The following is a 14751-nucleotide window of genomic DNA, read 5'->3' on the forward strand; positions in this document are numbered from 1 at the left end:
TATCTCAATTTCTGCTCCTTTACTGATAAAAATGGGATCCAGAAAACTGGAATTCAGAGGATATTGCTTTCCCATGAAATCCATCTTAATCCTCAAGCAAGCATTATATTAAGCAGAGAACCGCCAGGGGCGTTCCCAATAGTCAGGCACAAAGGAAGGTGCTCCAGGCCCCTGCTTAACATCACTGAAGTTTCAAGACAATGCAGAAGGGAAATGAGAATGTAAAATCACTGTTTCCAGGCAGTACAACTGTGTACCTAGAAACCTGAGGGAGTCCACAGAGATCAGTTAGAATTAATGCATCAAACTGCTTGATGAAAGATAATTACATAAAAAAGCAACAACCGAGGGAAAAAATTCAATTCGCAAGGGCGGAAAGAAAACAAAACTCCTTGAAATAACCCTGATTTTTTTAAAAAAAAAAATTGGATGAACTATATGCAAAAACGCACAATTCTTTACTGAGCAACATGGAGACAGAATTACATGAACTGAATAAGACACTGTGTTCCCAGCAAATACGAGGATTATGTCAATTCTTCCTTTAATTAGTTCTTAAGTTTAATTTAATGTCAATCAAATTCACAAGGGATTGTTGAACCTGACAAAACAATTCTAAAATTCACTGGAAAGAATAAACAGATGTGACCAGCCAAGACGAAGAACCCAGCCACATCTTCCTAAATGGTGCCAAACAATTGGCTTCATGGCTGTGTGTGTGTGTGTGTGTGTGTGTGTGTGTGTGTGTGTGTGTGTGTGTGTGTGTGTGCGCACGCGCGCGCGCGTACTCCAGTGCACATATGGTATAGAGGCCAGAAGTCAATGCCAAGCGTCATCTTCAATAGCTCCCCACCCCACCCCCTCTTTCTCTGAAACAGCGTCTCTCACTGAACCTGGAGCTCACCAATCTAGTTACTCTGACTATCCAGCAAGCTCCAAGGATTCTCCTGGCTCTGGGCATGGCATCTCTCTCTTAGCCTGGCTTTTCACCTGGCCTTTCGAACTCAGGTCCTCACCATGGCAAATCCTTTGCTGACCGAGCTGCCTCTGCTAGGCCCCCACATTTTCAAAAGGAAAAAGGAAAAGTACAAATAAAATTAATTTCTAGAATAGACTTTGTTTAATCTAGTATATTCAAAGATCCCTACCTGAAATGATAATCCATACTTTAACTCTATCTATGAGGAATGGGACATAACTCAATGGCAAAGTACTTGCCCGGCACGCACAAAGCCCTAAATTCAACTCTCAGCACTCCCAACCCCCACTCCCAACACACACAAAGAAAATCTGTGAAGTATTTTACTTTTCGTGGGGGTAGAAGAAGTGCTCAGTCTTAGAAATCCCGTTTGTATTGTATTTTACATGCAGAATGCCTCTCAGAGCAGACCAATGATACTTCAAATATTCAGAAACCTCATGTGGCCTGTGGCTATTGTACTGGACAGTGCGGCATCCAAGCACTGAAACCCTGAGATATTTGAAACTCTAATAATGAGCACTGCTTAGTATTGTTGCAAGAACAAGACAGCCAGAAAAAAAAAAAAAAAATGAAGCTCACCTGTGGTATTGCTTAACTTGAGGTTTTCTTTATAACTAACTGGTATGTGTAGTGGTCTACTAAAAAACACTACATAAAGAGTCTGGGAAGATGGAGCAGTGGGTAAAGTGCTTGCCACACAAGCATGAGGACCTGAATTTGAACCCCCAGTATCCACATTGAAAAGGCCAGGTGAAGTAGCATGCACCTATGAGCCCAGCATGAGAAAGAGGAGACAAGTGGATCCCTGGGGCCCTCTGTCCAACCAGTGTAGCTACATCAGTGAGTGATGAGTTCCAGGTTCTGTGAGAGGCCCTATCTCAAAAATTAAGATAGAAAGCTACTGAGGAAGACGCCTGAATCAATCTCTGCCTTTCACATGCACACACACCAATATATACACATACGATATGTGTCATATGCCGTGCAATGCTATTTTGCCCAGTGACAGACCACATATACAACAGTGGCCCCATATGATTAGCCAGCTTAGCATATGATTTTTTGTACAACAAAATCACCCGATGATGCCATTCTTGGAACAGGCCCTTACCCTCAGATGGTACACAACTATCTACAAACGCCATGTGTTCCCAACTACTTTTATTCTGCCTCCAGAGGCTCTGTGCCAATCACGTTGGCCACTACCGAGACCTGAACATAAGACATCAATACACCTATTTTTCCTATGATCTGCTTTCAAAATCGAAGTACCCAAGTTCAAAGATGAATCCTTGAATGTCCTGTTCATAGAGCTGTCTAGAGATGGTCCCTCTAGTGGAAACAGTCTAGCCCCTGCTGCTGCCCTGCATGTCCTCTGTGTGAAATCTATATGTCTACTCTCGGGGCCTTGGCACCATTAGTTTCTTCTCTATCACCATTACCACCATCATCCCCATCACTACCATTGTTATCATCACTCCCACCATCTCCATCCCCATCACCACTATAATCTCTATCACTACCACAAATATTATTTTGACTATCAGACCCATCTCCATGGTTACCATCATTTTCATCACCCTCATAACTCCAACAGCTCCATAAGCTCCCATCTCTGTCAGCCCCATAGCTCCAATCATTATTATCATCACCATCACCATCCCCAACCCCTATTTCTATCACTAACATTACCATTTTCCCAATCACTACCATCATCATCATCTCACCACCATCATTACTATCATTCCCACTGACATCATCACCATCACCATCATCACCATTACCACAACCATCATCACTGCAACCACCATCAAACACCAAAATCAAACATTTGTAGAACTGTAAGAAGACACATTTTTAAGGCCCGTTTTTCACATATATTACCTCCAAAGTCATGACAAAACCAGCGGGTTACCATAAATGATAGCATTGCTTAGCACACACCAACTTAGCTCTGATATTACCATCACTTTGTCTGGGTCCCTGTGGGGTTAACACTTTTCTGTGTTGAGTGAGACCCCTTGCCACTCGAAATGTCTTCAGAAAGTCACACACTATGATGGTAAAAGGGATACATGCCGACAGGTGCAGTATCAGCAGAACACACACCCCTGTCATTGACAAGGTGAATATTGAGGATCATAAGGCCACTCATACTTTCTCCAAGAGAAGACACTCAGAAGTGGATGAGGCCAGGCTACCCCATGACCCATGCCAAAAGGCTTAAGGTAGGAGAAATGCTCATTCACCATGACAAAGACAGTGACTGCATCAATAGGCACTGTGAGGACTCATGGGTAAAGCATGATCAAGGCACCACATTGCAGCTGGGTGTGGTGGGAGACTCCAGCAATCCCAGCACCTGAGAGGCAGAAGCACAGCAGCAAGTTTAAGACCTGTCTGTTATAAACAGTATGTTCTAGTCCCAATAGCACTGCACAGTGAGACTCAAAGGAATGAACAACAACCCCTGAACCTTGAGCCTTACCACATGCCACAGTGCACCCATCTTCAACAACCAGTGAGGGGGTGCTGATGAAGTCCTGTTTGGCAATGTGATCAACTAAATTTCACAGTGTTGCAGCCTCTGCCAGGCTGCACAGTTTCACTGAGCACAGCTGAGCCTGTAGCTACACTCTAAGCCCATATACTTTCGGGTTAACTAGCAAAATGCCCAGTATATGGAGGTCAGAGCAGGTAAAACCTGCCTGGCCTCTTGACAGTACAATACCCATGGTTTTGGATGCTGGAGTTTCCTTTGCCAGCAAGGGGGAAGCTGTGCACGCCCCACTCACCCACCCTGAAGTCAATGTGCAGAGTAATTGAAATTCATGGATGAGCCTGAGGAGCCAGCTCCAGGCTCAGTAATAACTTCTCCATATTAATGGCAGCACGGCAGAATCAGTGGACAGCTGACATTTAATATAAAACATATGCAGCATAGTGAGAGACTCCTACCTGGGCCTTTCCATAGCGCCTGCCAGTGGAGGAGGGGTGACATAAGGGAATGCTGAAATTCAAGGGGCTGGAGCCTTCCTTTCCCCAGTACCTCCATCCTGCCTGAAGACCTACTCCAGCCTGCCTGAAGACCAACTCCAGCAGCAAGTCTCTGCTAAGAACACACACATGCATATATATGCATGCACCCAAATACACACACACACACACACACACACACACACACACACACACTTAAATGCACACATGTAACTATGGGCACATCCACACAAAAACTTACATGCAAGCACACATCTGTATGTGCATACTCCTACATGCAATACATGCATGCATGCATACATACATACACACATATAGCCTCCAGGGCTAGGTACACACACTCATACACACACAGTCTCTATGGTAAGGTGCATGCACATTGCATACTCAGGAACCTCCAGGGTTTCCCTGTCACAGAAAAAGCTAAGGAATAGGAAGGGTACACTGTTCTTCCACATAGACCCAGGTTCCCAGAAGGGGCTCCACATACCCTCACCCATACAGATCTTCAGAGACCAGAGTGAATTGCTCTAGGCCACCACAAAGCAAAGTCAGCTTCAGTGCTGGGCCAGGCCCTTGCATGTCTGGGAGACTCAAAACAGATGAGTCCCTGGCAATCATGTCATTTGTACCACTTGCAGCTGGCCTGAGTGAAGACCTAACCTTTTCCACTCCTCATCACTCAGCAATGGCTAAGGGCATGGGGGATGGGGACAGCTGTGGGCAGGAGGCACCTTCCGAATAAGTAGCAGAGGCCTTCATCCACTAGCACTGGAATACTCCTGAACAGAGTGGTGGGCAGGGCCCAGCAAGGAGCATGACTTAGGAGGGCCTGAGGCTCCAGTCCTCCTGGCTCAGGCTTACAGTGACTGACCTCAGTGCCTTCATGAAAAGCCAAGCTGGTCCTACTATGCCCCTCTTTAAAGAACTCCAACAGGGAGAAGGCAGAAGAGCTGAGTAGTCCCTGAGCCCATGCCCCAAGGTATCAACTCAACCTTTCCCGTAGCTACCTAGGAGATACTTCCTCTCCTTATTTGACTTGACTTGAACCAGAAGGTATGAAATCAGATTTGCAGGGCCAGAAAGACATCCAAAACTATGCAATACACAAATGCTTTTCCAGGAATGAAGTGCCAGAGCTCCCACCATTCAGAGCACCAATTGGGAGCACTGAGGGCTCAGGGTCTCAGGGAAAAATGCCACCATGCCTTTCCCTGCCTGGGGCTTCCAGATCCCACATCCTGGACATGTCAATTCCCAGCCCCCAGATGACCTCACCCAGTCTAGAACTGAACTCTGTACACATAGCCAGGAACACTTATATTACAAGTTGCCAAGAATCAAGTGTAACATGACATGTGTGTGTCCAGGGTAGCTCCCAGGATAAAGGGCCATTCAGCTAAAGCCTGCAGAGCAAAGCAAGTAAGTAGAGAAGGAGTGGGGATGGTCCCAGAGAGAGCACAGCCTGTGCAAAGGTCCTGAGTACCCCATGCTGGAGGAACAAAGAGCCCAGAATGGCAACACAGTGACAGATATGGCCAGAATTCACTCAGGCCCAGTGTAGGAAGGAGGGCCTTGACCACCAGGCCAGTGTGTTAGGATTGCTTTGTTTCGAGAGCCACAAGAAGCAAAGGAATGGCAGGGTTTGAAGTATCTCTGGCTGCCGGGTAGAGAAAGGGTTACTGAGGGAAAGAGGGCATCTCGCAATCAGGTGTGATGCATCGGCCTGCCATAAGAGACTAGGATGAGATTTGGAAGTCTCTAGAAAAATCCTATGATTCCTGCCCCAGTGAAAAGTGTGGAGAAGAGCAGGGAGACTGTGTTTATGGACAGGACAGCCCCTAAGTCCTATAGAGACTTCCTGGTCACCCTCTACCACAGCAGGAGACACATGCCAGTCCCACATCACAGTGATTAACTTAATGCTGAGCCCAGAGCTGCTGATGACTTGCTCATGAGGGGTGAGAGGGGAAGAGCCTTCTAAAATAAACACCAAGAGCAGAGGAGCTGAGAGATTGAACAATTTGAGGCCCTGGTCGTGCCAAGCCAACACTCCTCAGAACCCTCAAATAACTAGCCTCATAGTATCTCTTGTCCACTATGTCCAATGTAAGATGGATTTCCATCATTTAAGCTCAGTAAGTCTTAAGTAAGGTGACAGGCTAGGGAAGGCAGAAGCTAGGTAGGTTAGACAGATCATTCACAGGAGAGGCCAAGCAGGTGTCTCTACCATGACTTGAGGATTTCAGAAACTATGTATCTCTTTGGTCCCTGCTATGGGCTCACTGCTGTTCAGGCAGTGCCAAGACAGTGGAAAGAAAGAGCTCACCCCCCCCCACCACCACACACCCACCCAATGAGGAGCAGCCCTTGTCCCCACAGTGCTAGAAGCTTCACCACCCTAGCATTTGAACTGACTGAGCCCAGCATGTGGCCTTGAAGGCACCTAGTCCTTGGGGACAACATCACTTGTAATGAGCCCCTAGAAAAGGATGGACACCTCCTTCCTCAGGATCCAGAATTAAAACAGGCTATTCTAGAAAGTTCTGGAGGTCAGTCCAGCCAGCCAGATGTTAGCAGTGGTCCTGCCTATATCAGGCTACAGATGTCCCCCAGGGAGTCCTGAAAGGACAGAAGAGAGTCATTCCTATACTCCTAGGGTACCCACTGTGATAAATTGCCAGTGAGGAGTCACGACACCCACCCATGAGGTGCTCCAGCTCAGAGAAGACCCCCAGACTGTCAACTCGTTACTCAGCCCTGGCCCTCTCACACAGACAGTGGACAATGCTGCTGATTCACAGAGTCTCTGGGAAACAATATCAGAAAGATTAGAAATGTTTTTAAATGCTGTTCTGTTGTTATTGCTGTTATTAATAATTATTTTGTTAGCATGCAAATATAAACACACACACAAAAAAAAAAATAAATGGAGTAAGAATGACCTGGAATCAGACAGATAAAGATTTTGATTCAAAATTGCAATCAGCAGAGTCAGTCTCTCTCTCTCTCTCTCTCTCTCTCTCTCTCTCTCTCTCAGCTTTTGAAGGCTTGGTTTGTTCATCTGTAGACAGGCAGTTAGTGGGACATACTGCATACTCTGTGATTGTAGAAGCTAAGCAGGTAGCCTTGAGCATAGTAGGATTGCAAACTGTCATTCATCATCATTACTTTTCATATCTGCAGGCTTGGTTTCTATTGAGTGTTCAAAACTGGTGTGAATTAGCTTGCCTGCTGTGTAACCCCAGAAAGACTAGAAGATTCTTCCATAGCAACATGATATATATTTCCCCAGGAGTTTATTTTTTTCCTCATTCAATGTGAAAAGAAAAATTTTATCACCACCAACATCCCGCCACCGCCACCCCCAATAAATAATAATGAGCTGCTTCTAGCCAGCGGCCAGCAAAGGACCTATCAGTGTGTCTGTGGATAAGTGTGTGACACATCTCCTGACATGAGTCTTCACAGGGCACATCTTGTGCCATTACCAAACTCCAATAGAATCTGCCTCTTGGCTGGCCCAGGGTCCTCATTTCCGGCCAGACAACCTCAAGTGGTTTCAGGGAGCAGTGTTCTTTACTCTCAGCTCTTTGGGAATCTGCAAACCCCATATCCCTACTCCATCAAGAACATCCAAGCTGAGACGAGCCAAGATTCTTTCACAAAAGGAGATAGCACAGTGCTGGTGGGGACTCTTGACTCACAACAGAGGGACTCCAATTGAGAGTAAAACCAGCCCACAGCACGCAAAGGGACAAGGCAGCCGAGGTCCTAATGAAGATTTGTCACCATGTGAGCTAATAAGTTCCCCTTTCTGTTTAAACTCGCTTGACTTGGATTCTCTGTCACTTGTAACTGATGGAGACCCAACTGATAGATGCAGTGGGTGGATTCAATTAGAGTCCCGCTATACTAACCAGATTAGGAGAGCAATGTCCATGGTCAGTTGCTGCTGCCTTCCTCCCTTAAGCAGAAAAGTATACCCATGTGTCTTTAGCAACAGGCAAGCAGATAGGCAAATATGTATTTCAGGATAGCGGCGATAGGGCCCACTCAACCTGCTGTCACCTGCACTTTCTGTCTACACCATGGTTTCTGCACACACATGCATGGGTGCTAACTGGCAAGACTCCTTTACTGTAGAACTTTGCAGATTCTCTCTCTCTCTCTCTCTCTCTCTCTCTCTCTCTCTCTATCTCTCTCTCTCTCTCTCTCTCTGCAGCCTTTCCCAGCATGATTTGTCCCCACTTGCTAAGAGCAACTCAAGCTACAGCCCTGCAGACCATCCTTGGAGAAATGGGGACTGCAGACCCTTGTTTCTCAAATGGTCCAAAGGTGAGGCATGGGCCAGGGAGCTTACCATAAATGCAAACTCCTTGGAGCCACCCTGGGTGTGTTGAAGTAGAATCTGTATTTAGTAAGATTTCAGGGAGCTGCCATCCTGGCACAGCCTGAGTCACCTGCTTTACTGTACGTAGGTAGTTATCAAGAGTGTGGCCTCATGGAGAAGGGTCTGGGCTGTTGGATGGATTAAATACATGTGTCCACTTACAGCCATTGAAGCATGGCAGGGCACAATTTGCCCCTTTTATTACATCTCAACAGTTTTGTGCCCCCACCCCCAGAACTAGACAGTTCCTAGTCTAGGCTCCCACCATCACTGGCTATGTGGCAAGGACAAGTCATTCAAACCCTCATAGCCTCGGTGTCATACGTAAGCCAGGTACAAGGCTGCCTCTCCTGCAGAGTCACTGTGACAACTAGAGATACTAGGTGGAAAGGCCCAGGTCTTTAGTGACTGAGCCCAGCCTGGAAGCCCAGAGGACCTTAAAGGGTTAAGGAATTATTTTGTAGAAAATCCAGCGCAGGCATGTACAGAAAAAAGACAGGAAAGAGGAAGAGAGGGGAGGAGAAAGGAGAAAGGAAAGAAAAGGAAGGAAGGAAGACAAAAAAGAAGAGGAGAAGAAAGAAAGGAAGGAAACCCAATGATGCTGGCCCACCGCGTCAGGGTTTGGTGTTCACTGACTGGAAGCCACTCAGGCCGGTGACATCTCAGCATGTTTGTCCTTCCCAGGTCACTTCGCCCTGGAACCTTCAGGATCACATCTCTCCACCTACTTGCCAAGTTGCACTTCCCCAGCTCTGTGACCCCATCAAATAGCACCTGAGTGCCCTTCCACCCATACCGGCATAGGGCACAAAGGATAAGCAGGGTCGAAGGTGTTGCCTGAACAAATGAATTGAGAGAATGGATGAATAATACAGTGTCACCACCCAATGCTCTAGCGGATATTAATTAACACAGATGGGACCCCTGACAACCCCACCACCTTGACCCAAGTCCCCACCAATGATCTCCTTTCATGTTTAGGAAACTCACTGGCATCCTTAAAGGTGATTTGCTTATGGGGCTGCGACTAGTCACACTACAGAGAATAGAAAAAAAAAATGCCCTAAATTAACCCAACTCCTTCAAGGACACTTAAGAGTCATTTGCAATGTGCTCAGGCTCTAAGTAAATCCGACCAAAGGCAGTGATTTTTCTGAAGCAACAAGTGATGTTTCCTGTGTGTCCATAAAAAGAACTCCAGTGGTTGTAGAGCTAGGATGTAATTGCCGGCTCTGCAGATGGCAGGGCCAACCTGGGCTCCCTGAGGACGGGCATTGCTCAGGGCTGGCAGGGCTGGAAGCATGGCCACTTGCCCGGAGCCGGAGTACCCCGAGAAGCAATTAGAGCAGAACCCATGGTGGGTGGCTTCAGATGTCTGGCCAGCACAGCCAGCCTGACCACTGCACATTCAACCCAAAATAGAAAATTGCCATAGGTTCTGCCATGCCAGGCCCCTGGGTGGCAGGACAGCACCATCAATGTCAGCCTCTGCCCTGAGCATCAATTCAAGCATTCTCCAGCAATCCCTGTGTGGCAACCATGATCCTGGGCCTCTAGCCACACTGGTTGTCCCAAAAGGGACCATTATCTGCCCATCAGGTGCTGCCCCCCCCAAAAAAAGTCAAACAGTGCACGGGCACTAGGACCTTCGTTACCACATGCTCCCCGTGGCTCAAATTAGAGGGAGAAAGCTGACTTCAAATAGCCAACAATACTTCAACAGGAAGCCACAGCATAAAAATCACTGGTTCCTGGTCAGCCAAGGGAGAGAGGGCTAGCTGGGCATTTCCACATCACCACCTGCTCCCCAGGCTGTCATATACACACAGAAGCAAGGAAACTGTCAGCATCCATGCCCACCACAAGCTCAGCAACACACGTGCTCAAAAGTCACTCTGACACACATTTGTGAAGCCCACAGATACCACCATACTTGAGAGACAACGCACCTTCACATGTTCACACGGGCAGGTACATACACAGGTACCCAGAAAGAAACATGCATACATTCCAAAACCCACGTGTGCGTACACACACACACACACACACACACAACTTATGCTTATATGCAAGAATCGGAGCAGACAGGAGCAGATTGGCATTGGGGTTGGAGGTGGGGTTCATATAAATCGCGCCCCCTCTTCTCGGACCAATCAAAATATCTTGCCTTCCCGCCAACCCCTGCAGCAAGGCGAGTGCCTTCCTAAACATTGGGGAGGAGAAGACAGTCCTCAACTCGTGCTATGTCGCCCTCTCAGGGGACTTCCTAGTAGTGTGTTTCCATAGCCCAGGCAAGGGCCAGAACAGAAGGGAGCCCTAGTAGTGAGTACTCACCAGCCCATCACAGTTACTGAGCGCCACTGAGGAGGATTTAGCTAAGCCGGCCACATCTCCAACGTAGAGACAGGTCCCAAGCAGCGGCTCCACCCGGGTATCACCCGTCTCACCCTGCCACTCCACGGTGGCCCCCGGAGCCACGAGGCGAGCGTTGGGCCGCAGCCGCAGGTGCAGGTCTCGGCCGAAGACCGTGAGGTTGTAGAAAAGGCGACCTCCAGGGTACTGCACGTCGTAGCCTCCAGGCAAGCCCGAGGTCTGGACCGGGGCGGCTCTGCGGGCTCGTACCCCCGCCCCGGCTGTCTCCGAAGACACCACGTGGGACACCAAGCGGCCCTGGGCGTCAGTGCGCACCGGCACCGCCAGGATGCGCTCGGCTCCGTGCCCCGGGGGCCCGCCTGCAACGGAAAGGGGCGTTAGACTGGCGGAGACCTCCGAGCCTGGCCACCGAACCTGGCTCCCCCAGCCCTTGCCTCAGTTGAAGAGAAGGGACATTCCACCAGGAAGCCTCCAGGAAGGGGCGTTAACAGGACCACCTCCCCGGAACCACGTCGCTTGCAGGTCGTCTCCCTTAGAGGACCATGCCAGCTAAAGAGCTGCCACAGTCGGGTTCCCAGTTGAGGCTCCACGAGCACCTCGCAGTTACCCTAAAGGGCGACCCCAACAGAGTGCCCTCGCTCCGTAATTATACCGTCCTTGGTAGGACAAGGGGCTCCTCAGGAATCATTCCATGTTGACTCCCTGTTCATGCACCTCGACCCTTCAGAGGTTCCCGCTGCCCAAGTATCCTCACCATTGGCCTCTGGAGCAACCAAGACTCGGCTCGCCCTCGCACGGGCGGCCTGTCCTCGGTCCAGCTCCCGGTCAGCCCACTGTCGTCCCTTTTCCCCAAGAGCCTAAGTCCCAGAAGGGGCGGAGCAGGGTCCCACCGATTTCAGGGAACCCCTCCGGGGCACCCCCAAGCAATTCTCAGGGTCCGCAGGCGGCGCGCTCTGCACCGGCTCCTCCCGAGCGTCCCCGGGCACCGCCTCGCCCTGGATCCCCCGGACCCGCTGGTGCTGGTTCTGCGCGCTAAGCCGCGGGCTTTTCCCGGTCCCCCAGCTCCACACTCTACATCCCAGAAGCGGCGAGCGCTCCGAGGCTCCCTGCATCCCAAGGCACCAGGGGTGCGCCCCCTGCGCGACCGCCCGGGCCCCGAAGTTGGCCAACTTGGCCCCGGGCGCAGCGCACAGAGTTTGCCCAAGTCGCCTCGGACGATGCTGGAGGTGGGGGCGACGGGTCGTGCGGGACGGGGTCGGGTGGCCAGAGGGGAGTGGGGCGTGGGGGCGCGGTTGGCACCTACCTGGGGTCTCGGTAGCAGCGGCAGCGGCCAGCCGGGCGCTCGCGGGTGGCAGCGGCAGCAGCAGGAGCGGCGGCGGCGGCAGCAGCAGCAGCAGCAGAGCGGGGCAGAGCAGGCGGTGAGCGGCTCCCGCCGGCGGATCCATGGCAGCCCGACCGCAGTCGGTGCCCCGCACTCGCAGCCGGCGCGAAAGTTCCCCGCGCGCCGCCCAGCCCACATCTGGGGGCAGCTGGAGCCGCCCGCAGCTGCAGCACCGCAGGGCGCGGGGCGGAGGAGGCGAGGCGCAGAAGAGGGCGGGGAGCGTGGAGGGAAGGCGGGGAGAGCGAAGGAGCCAGCTAGCTAGCGGGCGAGGGAGGCGGGAGGAGGAGGCGAAGGCGAGCATGGGGGAGGGCGGGGACGGCGGGCGCCTCAGCCTGCCGTGACCCGGCGCTTCTTGGCGCGGCAGCCACCCGCTCCCCTCCTTGCTTCCCTGCTCGCATCGAGGCAGAGACACACCGAGGCGATGGCTGGAGGCCGGCCAGGAGAAGCCCACTGCGCGTCCCGTGTCACCTCGAAGGAGTGGCATCCCACCCGGAGAGCCCTCTGGAGTACGGGTCCCACCCAGCATGCTGCCTTGGGGCTCAAGGACCGCCTCACCCGCTTTCCGTGCTTTGTAGCTGAATGAAACACAGAAGTGGAAAGAGGGCCTGGGAGGACACTGAGCCTGGTCCCAGGTCTAGAGGGAGGCCCCAGAGGCGGGTAGGTACCTACCCCAGAGAGCACTCCCCAGGCTACTTCAAAGATCAACTTCCCTCAGCCCCAAGGCCTCTCTGTCCTTCCTTCAGTCCATCAGCCTCTGGGGTCCTCTACTCACTCCATTGCCACTTCTGGCATATCCTTTTTCTGCCAGACTTGGATCATCTCTCAGAACACAGCTTAGTCCCTGCCTCAGTGGGCCTCCTGCCACGGTCAGTCCTGGTCCACACCAAAAACAGTCCTGGACACTCTTCTGCCTTTCCAAGTGAGCATGCAAGGGCAGAGGCAAACACCCCTGCCAATTCACTGTAAGTTCCAGATGCCAACAGGAATCCATATTCTCCAGCAGGGCTCTGGTCCTCCCATTTCCTGCCAAGCCTGGCCCTGGACACAGTGACTCCCCCAGGTTTGAGTATCGGCCTCAAACTCTCTTCTATTGGAGCATCTGTGCAATGTTATGTACAGTTTTTACTTTGCTCTCCCAGAGTGGACACTTGTCCCTTCGATCTTCCATTCACCCTGCCCCAGGTCTGGGTGACAGAGCCTTGGGCAGAAGATCCAGAGATGAAAAGGAGAGCCCAGTCCTGGGGGGGCGGGGGCAGTTACCGATATATACCATGACTTCCTTCCTTGTTTTGTCGTCATTCCTGGGACATGTGTATGAGGGCACCGGGAACTCCAGCGTGACAATCCATCTACCCAGAAGATTCTTGGTGTCCTGGGGACACCTGAAGCTGGACTAGCCTTCATATGTAGTAGATTCTTGTTGTTGTCAATGCTGAAAAATGATAATATTGGGCTTAGCAGTTTGTGTGTACTTCCAGAACTAGGAAGGCTGAGACAGGAGGATTGCCATGACTTCTAGGTCAGCCTGGTCTACAGAGTGAGATCTCTTAAAACAGACAAATCTCAAAAGAAAAAATATGAAATTGTGCCATTTTAATGTTTAGAATTCTATTTCTAACTCTACTGGAAGAACTGGGAAGTGTGGCTCCATTTGAGCCCATATTCCTGCTTAGCCACAATTAGTAAATGGGCTTTCAATTTGCTGAAGGGCCCCTCCCCACACATGTACCCAGATAGCATGATTCTTGTGATCTCTGATGACCCAGCTTGTCCCAGAGTTGGAGCTGGACCCCTGGTGTGGAAAAGAGGATGATTCTACAGTGGGGTACCCTGGAAGACTGAGTGAGAAGCAGCCTGGATGGAATCTGGAAGATGAGGGGGCCCAGGCAGGCTGGGGTTGGTCTAGGCTAGCTGCCTTGATGGAGACTGCATTTTCCTGTGATTCTCCAGGCAAGCTAAAGGAAACTCATGAAGTAGCTTCACCTACTTCAGGAGTCTCATCCCCTCCCCCTCATTTCCCGACCATGTGTATGGTCACTATCAGTTTTATTTTTTTCTACCCATCTACCCCTTTCTACTTCTATTTCCTTATGTGGTACTTTGTATCTTACTGTAAAAATTAAAGGATATCTTAAATCATCGTCATGATAGAGAAGCCAATGTCTTGACATTTCACCACAAATAGAATATCACTGTTCCCCCCAAATAAATAAAATGAAAAGTTGGGAGATTTGCCAAATCCTAGCTGCTACTACCTAAAGGGGTGGCAGTAGCAGCTGAGAAGCAAGTGTTGAGATGGAGTGTCCTAATCAGGGGCAAAGGGGATCCCTCAGCAGTCCAGCCTATCTGTAGTCCCCACAAGGAAACCCTACAATATGCTATGTGTAAATCAGGCATGCAGACTTCAAATTTAAACCCTTTGGTGGAGAATGAAGGTATTGACATTGCCCAGCTGGCTGCTTACCTTCTCTCTCTCTCTCTCCCTCTGTGTGTGTGTGTGTGTGTGTGTGTGTGTGTGTGTGTGTCTGCCCATCTGTCGGTCTGTCTGTGTGTCTGTGTCTGTCTTTGTGTCTGTGTGTGTATACACATGCACAGCTGAGTTAGTAGAGTCCTGGTCTACCATCC

General features: G+C 50.3%; 2 protein-coding genes across 2 annotated transcripts in view; one reads left to right on the forward strand and one right to left on the reverse strand.

The window, feature by feature from the left end:
* Positions 1-12442, reverse strand: part of Adamts2 (ADAM metallopeptidase with thrombospondin type 1 motif 2) — a 193194-nt gene extending 180752 nt beyond the window's left edge. Inside the window, exons 1-2 of the mRNA XM_051180771.1 lie at positions 12049-12442; positions 10707-11104 (exon numbers count right to left, since the gene is read on the reverse strand). Coding sequence (XP_051036728.1) covers positions 10707-11104; positions 12049-12427 — 777 coding nt within the window. The 5' untranslated portion in view covers positions 12428-12442. The remainder of the gene's footprint in view (positions 1-10706; positions 11105-12048) is intronic.
* The window catches only part of Canx (calnexin), a 1018992-nt gene that overhangs the window by 724184 nt on the left and 280057 nt on the right, over positions 1-14751 (forward strand). The gene's annotated exons all lie outside the window — the stretch shown is intronic.

The sequence above is a fragment of the Phodopus roborovskii genome, unplaced genomic scaffold (assembly GCF_943737965.1).
Source record: "Phodopus roborovskii unplaced genomic scaffold, PHOROB, whole genome shotgun sequence".
Lineage (NCBI taxonomy): Eukaryota > Metazoa > Chordata > Mammalia > Rodentia > Cricetidae > Phodopus > Phodopus roborovskii.